Below are 23,956 nucleotides of genomic sequence, written 5' to 3' on the forward strand. Positions count from 1 at the left end.
TGTTATTATTGTTTGTGTTCTTCAAACTGCAACAGTTTAATGAAGACACAATTCAATAAAATTGTTCAGCCGCCTTTTACCCATCTGGGAATCGAACCCAGGTCTTCGGCGTGACGAACCAACACATTAACAATGACACCCCAACTCACATGGTCCTTTAAAAAAATCACTGTATTTAATAAAGTGAAAAGAACAGCACGATGAAAAGAAGTAATAAAGTGCGGACTATGATTGGTACACATAAATCAGTTCTCTTGTGTTAATTTGTGGACGCTGAATTTACCGATTTAACTGAACCATGGATGCAAAATATATATTAAGTGTCAATGACTGACCCAACCATACAGACAGTGAAATGGGCGACATGGTTTGGTCAAAGGGAAACAACTCTAAATGACTGTCATTTACCGCCAGGCGTCGGGTGATCCACGGAAGTCCTCGAAAGTTGAAAACAAGTCGACGTGACAGCGTGAGCGACAAATCCTCCGCTACCAACAATCTGATTTGTCTATTAGCCCTTTGATTGGTCAAGATGGGCATGATAATTGGGAAATTTAGAGTAAGTTCACACCATCAGGTGACTAGATGCGATCCACAAGGTTATGACTCACTTCTCCATCGTTCGTTGCGCAAAAACACTGTCCAAAGCACCCATTTCAATATTTTGATAAAAGTTTAAAGGTATGGAAGTGAAACATGGCTCTTTGTCAAGCATGTATTGAGATATTAAGCTGTTGTTTTTAACATGTTCTCGTTATGAGTAAAATTTTCGATTGACAACATTATCAGTTTATTTTGTTCTATTTAATTTCATTTTACATTGCATCAAAGATATTTCAAACACTTTCCTTTTCAGTCATCTTTAGATGGTTGATCCTGCACACTTTGCATGTTAGCATCAGTACCTCTTCAGAAATTATTAATATATTTTTAACAAATGGTTCTCGGTAAATGATTTTAACATTTGTTAATAGTTTTTCTCCATTCTTGTAAACTTGTAGGCCGACATCATGTCTTCACTCAACAGGGCCACATGCCCCCAGCTATCTGAGCACTATCTACAACTGTCATGGATCTCAGTTAATGAGTACATGAATTGTTTGTTTGAGCGTCACATATAACATACATGGAAACAAGGGGTATAAAAATGTCCACAATTTAGTCCTTGTCTACATAAGCATTTTAAGTGGAATGTTATAAGAGGCATGAATCAGAGAAGGTTATGAATTGTAACTACCATATATCGCTGTGTATGTAATAGCGAGCTTTGTGCGTCAGAAAGTAAAAATGGGGTCGTGCATAGCTACTATATCGCAGCTAGGGCATTTTTTTGTAAAATTATGATTTGATCATTGGATTTGATCAATCGTCAAAATTAATCACCTTGTGTCATTTTGCTGTTTTGCAATGTTAAATTCATTAAAGCATGATCACACCTACCAACCGAAATACTTAATTTTACAAAATTACACTGGTCTCTATATGATTTGATTTGACACCCCAAAAAATGGAAAGCTCAACATTGCTCTTGTATTACAGCCTTTTGTTTTTTTACTGATAATGATGTCATGTTATTTTCTTGCAGAAAAAGAAGACCACTGTTGAAATCTTAGAAGGCATTGACAAGGTAAGATAATTCCTGTCATTATCAACATCCCTCTTAACTTTCCTGAATATCCTCACAAACACAGTTGGTCTTGTAAAGATTATAAAGTGAAGCATTAATTTAATGTGACATGTATTATGGTGGTTTAAGGATAGGGCAATACAGTATTGTATCCTGATATGAGGTCTATGATACAGTACATCGATTTACTGCCCCTTTATCACGATACATACGATACATTACAAGGTATGTTGGTGTAAAACATGTGAATAATAACAGATTTAAAATGCTGAATGAAACTGTTAAACAACCAGCGTATGCAGATTCTGTGGTATTTCTGGGTTAGGTTGGCTATAAAATATTAATAACACAACAATGACAGTGTTCTATTACCTGAATGTTTTGCTCTAAAATATCCCATCTTTGATCTTGGAATTTAAAAACAAATTATTCAGGTTTGTGATTCACCTCCCAAAAGAAAGAATATCAACTTTTATGAAGTGAAACTTCCGCCAACTCCCATGCTGCGGTGTTACCCTAAACATACACAAACCACTGTGTCGGTGCCATAGCAGCCACAAACATGACAAAGCTGTCCCAGGCAAGAAGTAGTGTCCAGTGAATTATGTCTGTCACTGGCCTCAGGAATGAGCAATCCTTGAAACTTTACACAGTCACACATTTGTTGCTCTGCATACAACTTTCAGCAACATTCTGCACTCCGCCATATTTGTCCCACGTCTACTCCATTTTACATCAAGTCACCTTGCCCCAATTCAGGCCTGTATGCTCAGTAGGTATAGTTCAACCAACTCGGTAGGCACTCATGGCATGCAGTTACTGCAGTCTTCTAACATTAGGGGTGGGAACATTAGTTACAACTTTGTGACGGAAAACACCCAAACTCACCAAAACCAGCAACGCAAAACTTTGGCTATGTTTCAATGTGTTTGCCTGTCCCCACAATACATTGTGGTATGTTAAGTGTCACATGAACCAAACAGAAACCATGGAAACATTAATACAAACCCAGCTTATTACTGCCAGGGACTATAGCTAATGTCACACAGTACAGAAATAAAAAATATGACATATTTACTGCTAAACTACACATTTTTGTGTTTTATTTTAAATAATGTTTTCTCTTAGCTAAAGGTGGAGGCAATTAACATTTAAAAAACAACCTGTCAGTTATTCCAGTTTGAGGATATTTCAATTTCCAGATTATATTTTAATCACATCTCCAATAATACACAAGGTTGGTTTTAAATTTGGCATCTAAGAACAGTAATACAGTTGGCTCTGACCCATGTCAAGAGACCCGTGAAGATCCGGGGTAGAATAGGTCTTCAGGCAACCCATGCTTGCAGTAAAAAGCGACTATGCTTGTCATAAAAGGCGACTAACGGGATCGGGTGGTCAGGCTCGCTGACTTGGTTGATGCATGTCATTGATCCCGATTGCGTGGATCAATGCTCATGATATTAATCACTGGATTTTCTGGTCCAGACTCGATTATTTACAGACCGCCGTCATATAGCTGGAATAGTGCTGAGTGCGGCGTTTAACAACAAACAATCAATATAGTAAAGTATAGTTTTCCCTGGACTATTAAAACATCACAGCACAAGGACGTGTGTAGTTCAGGGCAAATCAGACAGACAGACAAATTTATTCGGTACTTCAGGCCACCGGCCCATAATACAATGGAAATATACTGTATATATATATTTGCATACTGGGTAGATTTAATAATGATTTACCGTTCCACACTGTTTCCTTTCGATGTTCAATCTATGCAAATCTATACTTTATAACACTACACATGTGTTTGGGCATCTTTATTGCTTCAATGCATAACAGGTAAGTGTAATGGGGATGTGGTGGCCAAAATGTTCTCATTGTCAGTGTCAGTCATCACTGGCATCATAGTAATTGTTTCAGATGTCTTCGTCAGTAATCAGTTAAATCCCAATATGCCAGGCTGCCCTGATCTGGCCGATGTGTTGCTACTTAGATGACTCCTGCAGTTCATCTAACTTCTCTTTCTGTCGATTGTGGGTTCGAATCCTGCTTCGCCACGATTGTGTTTCTAGGTTTGTCAGCACCATACCCAAGCTCGTGGTTTTCACCAAAGTGGTAAATGTTAGAAGCCTGCATCACCTTGGGCATTTCTCCACATTACGCTGACACACTGTGATACAACTGGAATATTTCTAAAAGCAGATTTAATCATTACAAGTTAAGGATTCTCATCCTAGCCAGTCTGTTTTTCATTGCTGATGTTAGTGAACTATGTAAAACTCTGGACTATTAGTTATGATGAAGTAGCATTGATATATCATCTTACCGTATTCGACCCAATAAGCGCCCATGTCCCAATAAGCACACACACACACACACACACACACACACACACACACACACACACACACATACACACACACACACACACACACACACACACACACACACACACACACACACACACACACACACACACACACACACAGAGTTCAGGAATTTTATATAGTAATAATTTTGTTTTAAATTAAAATCATCCGGGAACCGAGGTTTCCGGATATTTGAAGTCCGTATAAGTGGAGCATGACTGTATTCTGTTTATTTTAGATATTTGTGACTTAAGGCTTACTGATGAATTTACGCCAATTTGACTCTGAATTGGTCCCAATAAGCGCCCACCCCCTTCTGTCTTTATTTTAAGCGCCCTGGGCGCTTATTGGGTCGAATACGGTATTTCATATGTCTTTTTGATACGTCATGATCTTGTATTCACTTAGACTGGAGGCACTTCCTGTTTCCTATATGAATTTTAGGGCTGGCTATCAATACAGATCATAGAGATTGTTAATCGTTAACTAAATGTTGATCAATTATCAATGAATATCGGAGAAGTATCTTTGAGCAAATCCGCAAATAAAAATTCCTAAAGAAATCAATATATTTCACTCCACTGGTGAGTGGTGGCAAATTCATTCAGAGATTACTTTGTGGACATTTGAGATATAACAAAAACAGTTACTTTACATAATCAGCAATTAACAATAACAAGCAATTGACAATAACAAGTCTGTTTTGGTAAATCTAAACTTTATTTCGTCACAAAAGTTTATGTAAGGTATTATCAATGACACAATTTTTATATAGATAATCGTCATTATTTCTTTCCATTGATGATAATTTTGATTATCAATCTTTTTAGCCAGCGCTAATGAATTTAGAAAGTAATAATAAAAGATCTGATTTTCTTCCTCCCTGGTGGGTTCTGAATGGATGAAAACCTTTGGGAAGGGTTCCTCCAGCATTTATTTTGGAACAGTGTTTCAATTTTTATGTTATTTTCTGGTTGGATTTGGTTTGTTTATAGATATTTGATACAGTATTTGTATGATAGTTTAATAAAATAGAGACTGCACCCATCTAGTACCCACTTATTACTCCTTAGCCCTTAAAAATACATATTGGGCAACTATGTGATGTAGATGTGTAGTGTAAGACACACACACACACACACACACACACACACACACACTCACTCACTCACTCACTCACTCACTCACTCACTCTCTCTCTCTCTCTCTCTCTCTCTCTCTCTCTCTCTCTCTCTCTCTCACTCTCACTCTCACTCTCACACACACACACACACACACACACACACACACACACACACAGAGAATAACTGGTACATGTGTTTCTGGATACCAGACTGGTCTAACATGACCTTGCTTAGTTTACCAGACATATGCATAGTCATCTTGTCTGCAGGAAAAGCAATTGAAACAGTAAATCATCATCTCTAGTGATATTTTATCACATATTTGATGTTCATCATACCCGTTCAGTGATGGACAGATACATATGTATCTTAAAATTATTTATATTGAAAAAAACCAGTCTTTTCAATTGATATAAAATAATGATAATAGGAGACACACATGTATGTTTTTTGGCAAAGCTGAATGTGTTCTCAACTTCTGTTTTCTGTTCTCTAGTTTTTTCTTGCTGTAAACAGACCTTTGCTTGATTTGTTGGTTACACATAGCAACTACACTGTGTAGAGGCAGTATGTGTTTACAGGTGATGGAGGAACATGTGTTTTATTCCACAAACCCATAAATCACTGTCTGTGTTTTTCAGCTTCTTCATTGCTCACTTCTTTCAGGTTTTCAATTTGGTGTTGTCACAGTACATTTAGCAAATTTAAGTAGAAAAATTATTGTCATTAGACACCTATCTAATTTAACTATCATAATCAAATCATAACAATTGGTCATTGATATATTGATGATTTTGCCCATAAAACAATTTGAGAGATTAGAGCTAGGATCAACTTTTGTTATTGTTGACAAATTAATCTGGATGCAACTTGAAGCTTTTACCATTTAATTCCTCCACAAATAGGACATCACCAAGCTACAGCGGTTTCGGCGCCACAACCAGGAGCTGCAGAAAAAGTTCATCGCCAGTCTCATCCTGTACTCCATCCTCCTGTACATCATCTGTGCCGTTGTGTTCTACTTCTGGTACTTCCCCGACACATGGAAGGAGCGCTTCATCTACTCGCTGCCCTTGTTGGCCTTCCCCTTCATGTGAGTAGCACCTGGTGTCTTAGCTTAGTTGGTTAAGGTTTGTTGAAATGCAGCATTCAGCAATACTCCAGCTATATGGCGGCAGTCAGTAAATAATAGAGTCTGGTAAGACAATCCAGTGATTGACATCATAAGCATTGATCTGGGATACGATGACATGCATCATGTGGGGCTCTGAACTCCTCACCCATGCACACTGAGATTAAATCTTGGTTTCCATTTGCCTCATTTCTTTTAGGAGCAAATAAAGATGTTGTTGTAGACATTACAAAATGGTGTCCGGGTTGTCATTCTACCAAGATGATGGACAGATATCTTTCTTTGAGTTAACCATTCACACGATATAACCCCCCCCCCCAACTAAACTTTTAAAAGAATTAAATATACATGGAAAAGGGGTGAAATTTTGAATAGCCAGATGGGCCATCTATTTTACGTCATAGTAAGCCATTTGTAATTTTAACTGGCCATGGGACAACAGGCCAGCAGTTAAATCAACACCAGCATGGTTTTGTAGCTCAAGGTAAAACACTAACATCAGTCACTAGATAGTCTGGTGACTAGATTTATTTATAGTTTGTCTTGATATTGCTGGAATCTTGCTGACTGTGCTCCACAAGTGTAATCCCAGCAAATACACACAGCACTTCCTTAAGTGTCAGCACGATGCTCATAGTTTTGTGAATTATTTTATTTGTCTTGAGTTTCGATTGTCTACAATTTGGCACAGATGAATATTGACAATTTCACTTTGACATAGTAAGTCTACTATCAAGTGAGATTAGTTCAGTTATGTGGTTCAGTTATGTTGTCTTAAGATATATTTGAACATCTGAAATGGATTTTCCCGTGTATCAAAATTAGAATGTTTAACTTTCTTCAGAAATTGTGTATTATGATTTGTGTATGGGTATCACGCAACATATAGTAGCGCTGCAACGAATACACTATGAGGCTATTACGATTCATATCATGACTATAGGGTAATAAATACAAATATTAATATTAATTCACAAATACAATAACAAGTTAGCAGCTGATATATTATTTGTTATATTCAGTGAAACAATAACAACATCAATTATTTGACATGGTTTGTTAACTATTAATATATTATTCATTTATATACTGCTCTTATCATGCTTATCCAGGTACTAGTATCTGCTCAAATGCAACAATGACCATCAACCACAATACTGTCAAATTATGTATTAAAAGAGTGTTGTCTTTGAAGAAATCTATGCACATAATATGTTGTTCTTATGGATATTTGTAGGTACAGGGTATTTAAATGCACATGATTGCATATTCATAAATATTTGATTTTAGTTGTCACGAATAACAAATTCAATTCATGAATGGATACGGTTCGATTCACCGAATATGCGAGTAGTTGTGACAGTACCAGCCCTATACATGTTTATCATATAAAGGCTTGTGTTACCCGCTGCGATAAAACCAATCTAATGAATGTGGTATCATAATCCAATAAATATGCAAATGAGGTCTCGCAGGAACTACGTTCAAGCTCCAAACATCAGTGTGATGCCATCTTTCTTAGTGAGCTATTGACTAACATTCCCCATATGCTTGGACGGGTATTTCCCAGTGTGTCAGCAAAACAGGGGACAACCATGGCTGCAAGTCATTTGGAACTATATGATACATTGGGCGATTCATTCAAAAAGATGTATTCATACATGATTTCTAAAGCTACTTAATTGAGTGAAATTATGTCTTAGACATCCATTATTTTAAGAACAACATTATATAATAAAGAAAATGCTACCCTTGTCTTTTTCCGTATTTTAAACAATAATTAAACATAACATATTAGGAGTAAAATATATGTATATTGTACTCACATGATACAATTTTATTTCCTATATATGATATTTATGAGACAGAAACACAGAGCTATTAATTTCAATATGGTCTTGTCATACTGTGGTTTAAGTTTCTTTAATCTGATTCATATGTATAATCTTGTATTGCAAACAATTAAAAAGTATATTATCTCACTCTTCCATTTCCTACTACCATTTCCTTACGTTATTATTTCAGAATTTGGGGGATCAAGAAAACCCTCCATTGGTACTTTGTAAAGAGGATAGCAAGCAATGGTAAGCCCTGTTAAAGGATTGTTTTTGTTTATATAGTTGAATCTCATTATCTTGATATTGGATAAGAAGGTAAAGGGATGACTTTATTTTTCTTTAGGAAACAGGATGACTACAATGGTGTGAATAGAAAAAACACATAAGTAAACACACAGACCTAGCTGTTCGGGGGTCATCATTCTGCATCAAGAATTGTTACTCACACTATTGACCACTAGTTTTCTGGTTAATTTTTTAGACAATTTCTTTCAAAATAGGCTGTCATTATGTATTTATGTCCAATGTTGCAGGGGCGGTCGGGTAGCCTAGTGGTTAAAGCGTTCGCTTGTCACGCCGAAGACCTGGGTTCGATTCCCGACATGGGTACAATGTGTGAACCCATTTCTGGTGTCCCCTGCTGTGATATTGCTGGAATATTGCTAAAAGCGGCGTAAAACCATACTCACTCACTCCATTGTTGCACAAGATTATGAAAGACTAAGGGTCCAAACTAACCTTAGGTGCAACACATTAACATGATTAACATTACCTTTCACAGAATGTTTATGACCATCATGCCTGGGAAACAGTTGAGACCTTTATTGATGATTGTCTCCCTAAGCCCTTTCCCAACTCGGGTGGCCCAGTCGTCTAAGGCGCCGCGATTCGCTGTGCAGAGTTGCGTCCCTTGGGCACGCCTGAAACCTATGATTGTAGGTTCGAATCCCGGTTCACCCCAATTATGTTTCTAGGTTTGTCAGCACCATACCCGTGCTCGTGGGTATCACCGAAGTGGTAAATGTCTGAGACCTGCATCCCTTTGGGCTTTCCTCCCACATTAAGCTGACACGTTGTGATATAACTGGAATAGTGTTAAAAGCGGCGTTAAACCCAACTCACTCACTCACTTTCCCAGCTCATGATTCCTTTCGATACCCTCCCGGTATCATCATTGCCACTACTGTGCAAGCAGCCTTTACAAGAATATTGAAAAAAATTCCTTCTAGCCCCAAACGTGGTGACATGTATATCCTTGTGCATATCTTTGGGAATGTCATTCTGGGAAATGAACTGGAGAAGGTTTACGACTGACTGACTATGTCCCAGATGAATTTACGTTGGTTTGTTTCTTTAATCAGTATGGTTTGAAAAAAAAGTACCCATTTTCCCCTTTTCATTCTCGCTGAGCTAATAACACGACAGTAGAGTATTCAGCATCATGTCTTGTTTGTAAACATAACGGTCAGTCAGCTGCGAGTTCAACTCCATGCATCGATGTTCTCGCTTACTGATTAACTTAGGCTTGGACCGGTAATTCACATGTCTGTCAGTCCCAGTGGACCAGGAGATAATTTCCTTATAAATCTTTGTTGTTGAACAAAACATTGGCGATAATCAATGAAGTATATTTTTTTAACAAAGTAAGCTTGTCTTTTATCATCAGGGTTTCCCGTTGTCTATTTTCAGTGCAAGGAAATAACATTTAGCTTTGCTTCAAGGTTAAATATGACTTTGTAACGACTTAGTCTTGAACCACTGATATGTTCCAAAAAAAAGGGAGAAAACTGTGACTGAACTTTGTGTGAATAATGAGTAGATCTAACTAAGCTACTTCAGAAATGACGTCATTGAATTTGTCAGCCATGAACGTACACTGCATTGAACAAGATGTTGAAAGAATTAAAACTAGGAAATTTTCTTACTTTTTTTTATGGGCTTTGTCTGTGGGGTGCATAGAGGGCTCCATCAATTGGCTTTGGCTGTTGGGTGCATAGAGAGCTCCATCAATGGGCTTTGTCTGTGGGGTGCATAGAGGGCTCCATCAATGGGCTTTGTCTGTGGGGTGCATAGAGAGCTCCATCAATTGGCTTTGGCTGTGAGGTGCATAGAGAGCTCCATCAATGGGCTTTGGCTGTGAGGTGTATAGAGAGCTCCATCAATGGGCTTTGGCTGTGAGGTGCATAGAGAGCTCCATCAATTGGCTTTGGCTGTGAGGTGCATAGAGAGCTCCATCAATGGGCTTTGGCTGTGAGGTGTATAGAGAGCTCCATCAATGGGCTTTGGCTGTGGGGTGCATAGAGAGCTCCATCAATGGGCTTTGGCTGTGGGCTACATAGAGAGCTCCATCAATGGGCTTTGGCTGTTGGGTGCATAGAGAGCTCCATCAATGGGCTTTGGCTGTGGGGTGTCTAGAGAGCTCCATCAATGGGCTTTGGCTGTGGGGTGCATAGAGAGCTCCATCAATGGGCTTTGGCTGTTGGGTGCATAGAGAGCTCCACCAATGGGCTTTGGCTGTGGGCTACATAGAGAGCTCCATCAATGGGCTTTGGCTGTGGGCTACATAGAGAGCTCCATCAATGGGCTTTGGCTGTGGGGTGTCTAGAGAGCTCCATCAATGGGCTTTGGCTGTGGGGTGCATAGAGAGCTCCATCAATGGGCTTTGGCTGTTGGGTGCATAGAGAGCTCCACCAATGGGCTTTGGCTGTGGGCTACATAGAGAGCTCCATCAATGGGCTTTGGCTGTGGGCTACATAGAGAGCTCCATCAATGGGCTTTGGCTGTGGGCTACATAGAGAGCTCCATCAATTGGCTTTGGCTGTGGGCTACATAGAGAGCTCCATCAATGGGCTTTGGCTGTGGGCTACATAGAGAGCTCCATCAATGGGCTTTGGCTGTTGGGTGCATAGAGAGCTCCACCAATGGGCTTTGGCTGTGGGCTACATAGAGAGCTCCATCAATGGGCTTTGGCTGTGGGCTACATAGAGAGCTCCATCAATGGGCTTTGGCTGTTGGGTGCATAGAGAGCTCCACCAATGGGCTTTGGCTGTGAGGTGCATAGAGAGCTCCATCAATTGGCTTTGGCTGTGAGGTGCATAGAGAGCTCCATCAATGGGCTTTGGCTGTGAGGTGTATAGAGAGCTCCACCAATGGGCTTTGGCTGTGGGCTACATAGAGAGCTCCACCAATGGGCTTTGGCTGTTGGGTGCATAGAGAGCTCCATCAATGGGCTTTGGCTGTTGGGTGCATAGAGAGCTCCACCAATGGGCTTTGGCTGTTGGGTGCATAGAGAGCTCCATCAATGGGCTTTGGCTGTTGGGTGCATAGAGAGCTCCATCAATGGGCTTTGGCTGTTGGGTGCATAGAGAGCTCCACCAATGGGCTTTGGCTGTTGGGTGCATAGAGAGCTCCACCAATGGGCTTTGGCTGTTGGGTGCATAGAGAGCTCCATCAATGGGCTTTGGCTGTTGGGTGCATAGAGAGCTCCACCAATGGGCTTTGGCTGTTGGGTGCATACAGAGCTCCACCAATGGGCTTTGGCTGTTGGGTGCATACAGAGCTCCACCAATGGGCTTTGGCTGTTGGGTGCATACAGAGCTCCACCAATGGGCTTTGTCTGTGGGGTGCGTAGAGAGCTCCATCAATGGGCTTTGGCTGTGAGGTGCATACAGAGCTCCATCAATGGGCTTTGGCTGTGGGGTACTCAGAGAGCTCCATCAATTGGCTTTGGCTATAGGGTGTCTAGAGAGCTCCATCAATGGGCTTTGGCTGTGAGGTGCATAGAGAGCTCTACAAATGGGCTTTGGCTGTGAGGGGGTTGTTCTTGACCATATCCTTTGAATCATCCTGATAAATGTGAGGTTACCCAGGATATTTTGAAAGTTCTAATGTTTATGTTATGAAACTACTGTGTGTTTTACTTCAATGTTTAAGTTTTGAGTTTCATCTACGTTTCAGATGTGTCTCTTGGAGAGCTTAGGGAAAAGAAAAAGCAAATCGTAAGGCCCTTTTTTTAACCTATTTATTGCTCATATTGTCTTAAAAAAACTCATCAGGTTGTTATGACTGCCAGTTATTATAATATTAAGTGTGTTTGTTTGTTATTTATGTTTTCCCCTGCCACGAAGTGGGATGCGGGAATTGTGGCTGGCGGTCCGTCTGTCTCATTTTGGTTCTGGATCATTTGTTTCTGGACGTTCAGTATTTCTTGATCGAACTGTGCACGCATTTCAGTCTAGCCAAGAAATGGTGCCTTTTGCTGTTTAGATATTTTGGAAATTTTAATTTTTTGTTTTTCATGACTACAACCATTTGTTTTTCCTCACTAAACAATCAAGTCATCAACTGCTTACTTGCATGTTTTTTAATTTTTTACACACCGGTATTTCTAATTCCATCGAAACAAATGAAAAACGCCATTGTATCTTATGATAACCACTGCTCCCAGTGATGTTCTCAGAGTCACGCCATCCCACTGTTTATTATTAAGTGTCATGATAATTATTCAGTGTTATAACAAGTTCCAGGCAGCTTGTGTGGTCAGGGGCTTGAGCCTGGCACACAGTAGAACATACCATTGGTAGGGGATAGGACTATGAGTATTTCATGCTTGTTAATATAAACATGATAAACACTTGCGATCAGGATTTGTATTAGGTCTTTGAAAGGCATTTAGAAGTGATTAACATAAGGAAGAGAATATATGGATGTCTGACGCCATGTATTGTTTGGCAAGAAGGTGTTGCAATATAGCCCAACTAGATAGTACTTCATGTCACCATACAGATTTTTTTTTAAAAAGCCCATGATCATGATAATCACACAAGGATTTTGGTAAACTTTAGTCAGTCTAATATCACGACTATGGACACTGGGTCATGGGCCATATTGGCCTATCAATGCCCAGACCTGTTATTATTCCTGAATGTGTGCTGCTAGTCATCACTAATTCTCTCCATACCAGCACATTTTTATAGTAGTTACCATCAGGGTAATATCCATTGGACTAGTAGAAATTACCAGATTTTGATACCAAAAGACGTTAAAAGATGCCACTTGTTGTTACCCTGCCTGACGCTCGGCATTAAGGGGATTATAAACAAGGACTGGATTAAGGGGATATGAACAAGGATAGGTTGGCTTGGAGTCATTGTTCTGTTGATGGACATCCATGTTAAACTGTTGCATGGTATCTCAGTGGTTTAGCACTATAAATCGGTCATCAGTCTGGACTAGTACAAGCAGTCACACACACAGACATGCACATTGCCCCATATAAGCATGAGGGGGTACGGGTGGCCAAGTCTTCTAAGGCACCACGATTCGCTCAGCAGAATCGCGTCCCTTGGGCACGCCAGAAACCTATGATTGTGGGTTCGAATCCCGGTTCGCCCCGATTATGTTTCTAGGTTTGTCAGCACCATACCCGTGCTCGTGGGTTTCACCGAAGTGGTAAACGTCTGAGACCTGCATCACTTCGGGCTTTCCTCCCACATTAAGCTGACACGCCTTGATATAACTGGAATTATGTTAAGAGCAGCATTAAACCCAACTCACTCACTCATGTAAGCATGATAAGGGCAAGAATCGTGAACGCAACATTAAACCCCATTTTTACATCACTTTTCTTGGATTTTGGCTTGTATTTTGTTACATCATAAGGTCTAGTAAGATGAGTTTGTTCCTGCTGCTGAACCCCGATGTACCCCGATTGTGTGTGTTGTAGCTGGAGGATGTGATGGAGAAGGAGACGTACAAGAAGGCGAAGGAAATCCTCGAAAAGTTCGACCCTGCCAGGTTCAAGCAGCTTGAGGTTAGAAACCGTAGAATGTTGCACGCCGTGTCAAGTCAGATCAGAAGATGATCAGTAGACTGTCCTAGCGCTAGACAGATGTTAGACTTTCATGGATTGACATTTTTATTTAATTTAAAGGGGAGCATGGGTTTTATGAGATGCCACAGTTCAGTGTGCAGTTGCCTCCCTTTTACCAATAATGTGTCACTGTACTTGTGAACACGTAATGGTACATTATGTGTCACCTTTGGTCTGGTTATGTACAAGGCAGTTGAGCTCTTAAAACCTTTTACACCCTGATCATGACACATGTAATTCATACTATGTGGTCAAGTTTTAATGTTTCTGTTGAACAGAAGCCAGCACAACCTTCCCCTCGACTAGTCACACCCTCCCAGGGGTCAGGTAAGCTTGGAATTACCTATGTTCAAATCATCAGGATAATATGCTGGCAAACATATCTTATTGAAGATCCACATTTCCGATTACCTTGATTGTGATGTACAGCTTTTGTTTGTAGTTAGGAATTATATGAAGGATTTGTTAAAATTAATCAACTGAAAAATTCTGCATGAATACCCACTATGTATTTGTCATATTTTGCTTAGCATCCTAAGGCCCAAGACTACTAAAGTGAGCTGAGGACAAGTAACAATCCAAAGATGGTAGTCCTCATTGACTGGTAGCATTTGGGTTATAGTTCTGAACCAGTTGTCAGTGTTTCACTGTTGCTGCAGTAGCAGTTGGGTAGCCTAGTGGTTAAAGCGTTCACTCGTCACGACGAAGGCCCAGGTTCGATTTCCCCAGATGGGTGCAATGTGTAAAGCCCATTTCTGGTGTCCTCCGCCGTGATATTGCTGGAATATTGCTAAAAGTGATGTAAAGCGAAACTCACTCACTCACTCACTTAATGTTGCTACAAATTGGAACTGAATACAAGTCAGATTTTGAGAGGCACCAAATTTCAAGCTCATTGTCATTCCCAACACTTGAAATACCCTCTCTCAGTCAATTTCTTCATGTTTTCTTTCCAACCTCTATTGCCATGCATACATTAAATGTTGTAGTAAACTCTGTATTTTCTAACCTATAATTGAACATGGCATTGTTTTATAATTGCTAGCGACAATGATTGAGAAAGAAGTTCATTTTTGTAAATAATAGCTTCTGCGGTCGTCGATTCACCTGTTTCAATCAGTAGTGATTATTGTGATTGGAAACCTCTGCTTGACTAATCAGAAATGAGTAATTTCCAAAATCTTAAGAATTTATTAGCTTACAGCTTCAAATTACAACTCTGACATGACCGTTCATGTTGTAGCTCTCCGACAGCGTGTAGCTCCAACTCTGACATGACCGTTCATGTTGTAGCTCTCCGACAGCGTGTTGCTCCAACTCTGACATGACCGTTCATGTTGTAGCTCTCCGACAGCGTGTAGCTCCAAGGATGGCTACCCCAATTCGGCCCGGTATCCGGACACCGATGACGACACCACACCTGCCTCAGTCAGGACAGAGGATGAGGATGTCGGCCAATGGTCAGTTCGTGCCTGGATACGGTAAGCATTGACTGCCTAACTGTCCTCAGAAGCATGTGGAGATCATGGGATGGAATAAGGATAGAATAAGGATAGAAAGATCCTCATAGACTTGCCCATTTCTGTTTGGACTATACTTCTCCAATTTGTGGGGGGGGTGGGTATTTGTATCGTAGCAGAAATGACTTTTGATTTTAGACCATGTAAGCAACTTTATGTTTCAAGGGAGATTACTCCGTTCAGGTTAATCATAAGTCATGTATGGTTGCTCTTGTTTTTGTACATGTGCTAAGGGGCAATGTATTTTGGCACCATTTTTGTTAGTGTTAGCGACAGTTGTTGGGTCATGCAGTTTTGTCTCATCAGTTAAAGCACTCTTCCACTCTTTCATTGATACGAAAAACTGATTTTCATAATATGTCAAGTGTATATATAAACAGAATGACATATCTGAATATCTCTATCAAAAGTTGAGTTGCATCTTGCAGTGATCATGTTTTGTTTTATCTCCATGAATACTGTAAATCTTGTATTCAAAGTTGGACTAAGTATCTGAAGTTAGATTATTCCGACATTTAGAAATTATTACATGTGGACGTAGTGTACAAAACACGTGCCAACCATATTGTTTAGTCTTGAACATGTTGAACTCCCAAACAATTTGAGTTTTCTTAATGAAATTTGTTTCCTCTCGACTAACTTGAATGAACGAAGCACAATGTTATGGGTGTTTGTGTATTGTATTGAAGGAAGTCCCCCCGGGCCCCCGCTGCCGAGACCGGTGCTGCCCAGAGAGAGGGGCAACTTTGACAAGGTTGTCGAGTATCTTGTTGGAGATGGACCACAGAACCGCTATGCTCTCATCTGTAAATATTGCCATTCTCACAATGGAATGGCCCTGAAAGAAGAGTTTGAATACCTCAGTAAGTATTCTTATATGATTAGTGTTCATCAATGGGGATGGGGCATGGGTGGAATACTGTTCAAAGTGGCATTAAAATCCAACTCACTCACTCATCAATGGGGAATTAAGTGTTCTTTTAGAAATGGGTGTGAGAGTTTTCAACATGGATAGTTTTGAATCAAAGGATTAGCATGTTCATCAAGAAGGGAATTAGTGTTTTCGTCAAGGACGGGGATAAGTTCTTTCAGGAAGAAATTATTTTGCATGTGTAGTGTGTTAATGTGCCGTGTCTTAATCTGAGACCGTCTGCTGTGAGTTACCTCCCTTAGCCAAGCCAGGATAAACCGCTCATGGTACAGATCCCAGATTCTCCCCAATTAGGATCCCAAATCTGTCCTTACCATACTTGACCCGTGAAGATCCAGGGTAGAATTGGGTCACCACCAAACCATGCTTGCCGTAAGAGGCGACTATGCTTATCGTAAGAGGCCACTAACGGGATCTGGTGGTCAGACTCACTGACTTGATTGATGCATGTCATTGTGTCCCAACTCGATGCTTATGCACAGGATTGTCTGGTCCAGATTATTTACAGACCGCCGTCATATAGCTGGAATATTGTTGAGTGCGGCGTTAAACAACAAACAACCAACAACCTTACCATACGTGTCCTCATAAGTTTAACGAGGTGGTAAACTAACGATCTGGGTCTCACTGTGATGTAATTATTGCTGAAATCTTTTTCAAAGCAGTGTTAACCCAACACACTCATTCAATAATGTGTTCATAAGAAGGAGGGAAAATGTGCCCTGCCAAGCAGCTTCAAATGACAGTAATGCACCAATGTTAATGTGTCTCATTTTAAACAGGTTTTCGCTGTTGCTACTGCTATGCAATGAACCCAGCCAGGAAGCAGCGGCCACATGCTCCCAAACTGGAGTTTCCTGCACCTCCCTCGCCAGCAAAGCGCGCTGCACCCCAAGGTAAGATGATTTTTTATTCTTTGATGAAAAAACAGACTCAGAGAACATAATGGCAGCTTGTGTAGCCAAATTTTCCGCAATTACCTTTGTGAGGGTCCTGAGGGGGTATTCTGTTTTGCGTAAAACAACTAAGAACTATCATAAACTTATGATGAAATTTTATCGTATACGATTAATGCAAAATCTCCACAATAAACTGCTTCTCATTAATTCAAACTTTTGTTGTTTGTCGTATTCATGGTAAAATCTTGTGAAAAGCGCATATAACTAGATCTAACAATACCACATAACCAGTCAGTGTTTGCTATTTGAAAAACATGAATTGCAGAAATGTCATGAAAGCAGAACCAGATGTCCCAATGTTTCCCTACAGACAGACTGACGATCCACATTCGTGGTGGTGGTGGTGGGGTAACCTAGTGGTCAAAGTGTTCGCTCGTCACTCTGAAGGCCCGGGTTTGGTTCCCCTCATGGGTACAATGTGTGAAGCCCCTTTCTGGTGTCCCCCTTCGTGATATTGCTAGAATATTGCTAAAAGCTTCGTAAAACCTCTCACTCACTCACTCACTCACTCACTCACTCACTCACTCACTCACTCACTCACTCACTCACTCACTCACTCACTCACTCACTCACTCACTCACTCACTCACTCACTCACTCACTCACTCACTCACTCACTCACTCACTCACTCACTCACTCACTCACTCACTCACTCACTCACTCACTCACTCACTCACTCACTCACTCACTCACTCACTCACTCACTCACTCACTCACTCACTCACTCACTCACTCACTCACTCACTCACTCACTCACTCACTCACTCACTCACTCACTCACTCACTCACTCACTCACTCACTCACTCACTCACTCACTCACTCACTCACTCACTCACTCACTCACTCACTCACTCACTCACTCACTCACTCACTCACTCACTCACTCACTCACTCACTCACTCACTCACTCACTCACTCACCTTGTCTGTTATTATCATGTTTTTTTAAATAACCTACTGGTTTGCCAAGCCAAAACTGGGCTATTTACGAGCTGCTTTGATATAGCTAGTATATTGTTGACTTATGCATAAGCATGATAAACACACATTCGCTCACTCTTGTGTTGTTTAATTATTCATGATAACAAATACTTCTTAAGTGTACTGACAGTTATGGATCACGCATGAGTAAGTTTGGACGATTGCTACAATGGATATCCAGGAATATATGGTATGATGAAGACCATCTTCCCGAGGCAAGTGAGTTAACTGACTATAAAAGTCCAGTTTCCACCCTTGCCGAACTAGGCTGGTATTATGGAGTTACATTTTGGCTGGACTAACGAGTCTATGCGTAGTCCAATCAAAATCGCGCACTGAAATCAAAATCCGGTTCGTAAAGTGTCATGCAGATTTCGATCGACTGCAGGATTTGCAAAGCATGCGCACCGCTAACTCGTTGTCAACAGATATTTTCTAAATCTTTTCATGCTTTTAATCAAGGTAGTGATTTGATGCATTTCGCGATGTAAGACCCGTTTTATCACAATATAGATCTTGATTATCAATCGAATAGTCTTGACTGGGCGCCACCGTTTTGTTTGAAGCAAATGCAAGTGATACGAGAGGTTGAATCTGATTGGTCAATAGAGGAGGCATAGAAAGGACATAACTCGTAACAGCCACTAGTGGCGCTACGATCGAGCCCAGGAATTCCAGCCTAGTTCGGCAAGTGTGGAAACTGGACTTTTAAAGTCAGTTAACTCTCTTGCCTCGGGAAGATGGATGAAGACAGATACCATATTTGTTATTTACTGTTTGACTCTTTGATATTATATTTAAAATTATTTCATTTTGTAGGTCAGCTGAAAGTTGCTGAGGCTAATGAGGAGGATGATGATGAGGAGGATAGTGAATACGATGATGAAAATGATAGCGAGGAATCGGGAAGCAGTGGTGATAAAAATAAAGAAGGTAGTCATCTAATAACTGAAAATATAGAAACACAGAAGCCAACAGTTGGCACTTCATCGGCAAGCACTGCCTCTTCCAAACAAGGTGCAGAAGTCTTGGACAAAAACTTGAAATTTGCTGATGAAGACAACGTTGAAGGAGAGCCAAGGGAGGTAATTCAATCTAAAGCAAAACAAGCAGATGAAGACCACAAGCAAGACGTGACAGTGAAAGCAGAGGCCAGGACAGAATGACCCATACTTCCAAGTAGAAACTCTATCATTAATCTTCAAACCAAATGATGTTATTTTGTAAATATGAAGTTGCTTGTTTTGAATTCTTGTGTGTTTAGGATTTGGAATTGTATCGAATGAGTTGTGCCATGAGATGTATTAAATATTTGCACCTCATCCTAGATGGCGGTGATTGTAAAGTGATGCCCTACTTAAGTATTTATTGAACAGTTCTTATGTTTTGTAACTTTTACCTCATCCTTCGCAGTATGGAGTTTATGTTGATATTTTCCTGTTATTTATTTCTTGACCCATGCAAGTTATTTGACCCTGCAGGGTTCGACAAGTACATTGGTCCACAAACAATCACCAGTAAACAATAGTCAGGACAAAAACAAATTACATGTCTTATAGTATATTATAATTGAGGACCACCCAATTCTTTGATATTACTATAGTATATCTGTCATTGATCACTGTGATGGATTAATGAGACTGATTAATGAGTGAATTCGGTCATTCATTTCAAGTCGGAATTCGTGTGTCGAAGTCAAAATGCGAGACTGTCGGATTAACATGTCTAAATAGCACTGATTTAATCAGTTCCCATCATTAGTGTTGGATTAAGCCGATAGTTGGATTAACAAGACTTGACTGTATTATGCTACTCAAAAGAAATTAAGGACCACCAAATTCTTTCCTATTACTCTAGTTCATCTGTCATTGCACACTGATTGGGTGGTCCTTCACTTCATTGCATAACAGGGGCGGTCGGGTAGCCCAGTGGTTAAAGCGTTCGCTCGTCACGCCGAAGACCCGGGTTCAATTCCCGACATGGGTACAATGTGTGAAGCCCATTTCTGGTGTCCCCCGCCGTGATATTGCTGGAATATTGCTAAAAGCAGCGTAAAACCATACTCACTCACTATCGTAATATGAAGGAGTCAGGTGGTGCTTAACTTATTTTGAGTGGTATAATACAGGTCTGACTGAAAAGCATAAAATAAGAATGAAATGTCAGTAAATGACAGAATGTTTTTATTCACGGATTATGAAATTGGTTAGATGGTTTTCTTTAGTTGTCTAGCAGCTTTCTTATGGGTGTGGTCCTTTTCGCTAGCTCACCACGTTGTTTGTTGAACCCTGCTTATCAGTTTTTCCCTGTATATATGGCACACAAGGCGGCTTGAGGCTGAATGAGTTCCCAGTTCCAAAGTATCTATACACACTGTTACATATGTATGTTCGGATGACATGTAGTGTGGCCTGAATAGGAAAAAAGGTTTTCGAATATCTTTTATTATTGCATGATGGAATATGGTTGGTTTAAGTAACAGGTGTGCAATTTTCATTTTTAAAATCAATGTCGTTCTTTTGCGATAGGAATTACATGGGGAAAAAGTGTATCCTTTCAAGTACAAGTGGATTGAGGAAAATCCTTACCCAACTTGGTTAGAACGTGGTTACAACGTGGATTGAGGAAAATCCTTACCCTTGATTAGAACGTGGATTGAGGAAAATCCTTACCCAACTTGATTAGAACGTGGATTGAGGAAAATCCTTACCCAACTTAATTAGAACGTGGTTAGAACGTGGATTGAGGAAAATCCTTACCCAACTTGATTAGAACGTGGATTGAGGAAAATCCTTACCCAACTTAATTAGAACGTGGTTAGAACGTGGATTGAGGAAAATCCTTACCCAACTTGATTAGAACATGGTTAGAACATGGATTGAGGAAAATCCTTACCCGACTTGTTTAGAATGTGGATTGAGGAAAGCCACGCCATACCAATGTTGCTGTAATGGTGCTATGAGGATCCACCTGAGGATCAATGATTTATTACCTGTCCAAAGTGAATATATTTTGCAAGTTCCAAGCCTTACCCTTAGTCTTTTTTCTTAGAAAATGTAGAAAAATGTGGAAGGATGTCACATAAGGATGTCAGGAACAATCTTCCATTATTTGCGACAATGCGTTCATGTCATGCTGGGCCTTTTCTCAAATAAAGAAAACAGTAATGTTCCGTGAGATTTACGGAAAACAATGTTGCCTATATCTGTGCTCCCATGGATACTATTAAACCATATTGGACTTTGTTGAAGCAATGCCACATCCGGCATAAAACAGGTCACTCAATCACCCTGGGAGATTAATATCCCTAACCTTATTAATTTTATTAATGATTTAAGTCATGCCCTTTACTAACCAGTTAACGTAGTATATTTCTACTGAATGACTTAAAAGATGTTTCGATTTGTGTTAGCATCTTCAGTTATCCAGGGTATTATATCTCCATGGTATTGTTATGATCCCTGGGACCATTCACAACTAAAGTATGTTATCGCAGTAAGTATGAATTTTTCATACCTAGGGACCGGTCATTTATTACGGGGGTGGGTGGGTGAGAGGTTATTGATGCACTGATGTACAAATATAATGACACTCCCCTAATGCTTGACATTTTTTTAGATGACCCTCCCCATGTCCTTTTGTACGTTTTTTGCATGACCTTCCGCAAATATATGTTTTATTTATTATGACCCTTCCCTAGGGACTCGTTTTTTTTCTCCTCTAATTTCCTCTGACACTCCAAACCCACTGAAATAAATTACCGGTCCCTTATCCATGTTATCAGTGTAATTTTATTTAATTGCTATTTTTCAGCATTGTGTCACTTGATTCGGAATAAAACTATGGCAACAACTGGATGCAGGTATTTCATCTAAATGGAGATATAACACAGTGGATAGTTAGTGATAGGGACCATACGTTACTGAAGAATGAAAATCCAGAAGTTAAGATGGTACCAAAACAAACACCAGATTCCAAAGACTGATCATCTCTGATGAGATCCTTCCATTCCTCAGTGTTTGACATGTTTACTATGTGTACAACAAAGTCCCACACCCATGTCAGTCTTGTGTTCATTACATTGTTAATACTCATGATTCCACAAAGCAGTAAACCCTTTTCCTCAGTCGTTACAAGTACTACCGTAGATGTTGCAATATTTGTGGTTCATGTTACTCCTTGTGGTGTTATATGATTCCTTGAAGGGTGGTTGGGTAGTCAAGTAGTTAAAGCATTCCTTGTCATGCCAAAGATCTAGGTTTGATTCCCCACATGTGTAGAGTGCATGGAACCCAATTCTGGTGTTTCCTGCCATGATATTGCCGGAATATTCTAAAAGCAGTGAAGAAACCCAACTCACTCACTCACTCACTCACTCATCATTGCTTTTACCGGTGTTGACTAAGTCACCATGTCTAGTTAAACTGCCATGTCTAAATGTCTAGTTAAACTGCTATGTCTAAATGTGGTTAAACTTCCATGTCCAAATGTCTGGTTAAGCGGCTTTGTCAAAGTGAGATCTATTATACAAGGCGTGCAGTAGAGCTAGAGTTGCTTCCCTTGGCTTTTCTTTATGTTTCCATTTGTATCACACATGTAGCAGCTAGTCAAAATATTAAGTCAAACCAATGTCCATCAATCAAATAATGTATTGTGATCGGAGTATTAAAATCAAATTTTTTACTCGGGGAAATATTTCAGGTTCATTTGTACAACTGTTATGACCTAGTTCAAGGTTTGTAATTCTCAGTACATGTAATTCTGTTGTCTCAGATGCTGTCTCATTTCTTTGTGTCACTAGTGAAATAGTTCTTATCATTATTATCATTTTTGTTATTATTTCCCTCATTTCTACTACTATAATTACATGACAAAAGGTTGCCATTATTTGTCCTTGAGCAAGATCGGCTTTATTGTTGATGCTGATGATCATCCAGATTATTGTTCTTCAAGACCTGCAATATAAAATTGTATGTGCAATAATCATCACTATACACATGTGTCATATACATGATATACACTACACTACAGTCATTAGTGTATGCACTCACTCGTATCCAAAGAAAGTTGAATATTAATTTATCGATATGGTTTGAAGAACTTGCCTATCACTCCGATGGAAAAGGATTAACATTTTTTGGTAGGAGGGTCCTGATTTGTTCCTAAAGCATCAGCAATTCTTTATGGATTTGATGTACTCTGCATTCTCCATCACCTGTAAATACATATGGCCCATTTGCAGTGCAGTCGCTATTTTTAACCAACGAATCAAAGCACAGCCTGGTTCCAGTGAGGGGCAAACCAGCAAGTGCTCTGGCCAATGAGCACCTAGGTTACATCACACAAATATTAATACTTCTTATATACCCATGAAGATACTTCTTATATACCCGTGAAGATCCAGTGTAGAATAGGTCTTCAGCAACCCATGCTTGCTTTAAAAGGCGACTATGCTTGTCGTAAGAGGTGACTAACGGGATAGGGTGGTCAGGCTCGCTGACTTGGTTGAAGCATGTCATCGATCCCAATTGTGTGGATCGATGCTCATAATGTCAATCAATGGATTGTCTGGTCCAGACTCATTTATTTACAGACCGCCG

The 23,956-nt window shown here is 40.0% G+C and overlaps 1 protein-coding gene across 1 annotated transcript; it reads left to right on the forward strand.

Moving 5' to 3' along the window:
• The first annotated feature begins 410 nt into the window (after window positions 1-410).
• On the forward strand, window positions 411-20,821 carry LOC124151445 (endoplasmic reticulum junction formation protein lunapark-B-like). The gene is made up of 11 exons (XM_046523916.2): window positions 411-559; window positions 1,586-1,627; window positions 6,029-6,216; window positions 8,281-8,339; window positions 12,051-12,091; window positions 13,819-13,905; window positions 14,244-14,292; window positions 15,309-15,446; window positions 16,175-16,348; window positions 17,199-17,312; window positions 19,176-20,821. The coding sequence occupies exons 1-11, from the start codon at window positions 533-535 to the stop codon at window positions 19,520-19,522; spliced, it is 1,266 nt and encodes a 421-aa protein (XP_046379872.2). The 5' UTR covers window positions 411-532; the 3' UTR covers window positions 19,523-20,821.
• The last annotated feature ends 3,135 nt before the right edge of the window (window positions 20,822-23,956 follow it).

This window comes from Haliotis rufescens, unplaced genomic scaffold, assembly GCF_023055435.1.
Source record: "Haliotis rufescens isolate VD_foot unplaced genomic scaffold, xgHalRufe1.0.p SCAF_4, whole genome shotgun sequence".
Taxonomy (NCBI): Eukaryota; Metazoa; Mollusca; class Gastropoda; order Lepetellida; family Haliotidae; genus Haliotis; species Haliotis rufescens.

Excerpts from the sequence above, each read along its gene's own strand:
- LOC124151445 (XM_046523916.2), top strand. The coding sequence starts at position 533 with ATGGGCATGATAATTGGGAAATTTAGA. Across the intron at positions 13,906-14,243 it reads CCAGGTTCAAGCAGCTTGAG|AAGCCAGCACAACCTTCCCC; the intron begins GTTAGAAACCGT and ends TCTGTTGAACAG. Across the intron at positions 17,313-19,175 it reads AAAGCGCGCTGCACCCCAAG|GTCAGCTGAAAGTTGCTGAG; the intron begins GTAAGATGATTT and ends TTCATTTTGTAG.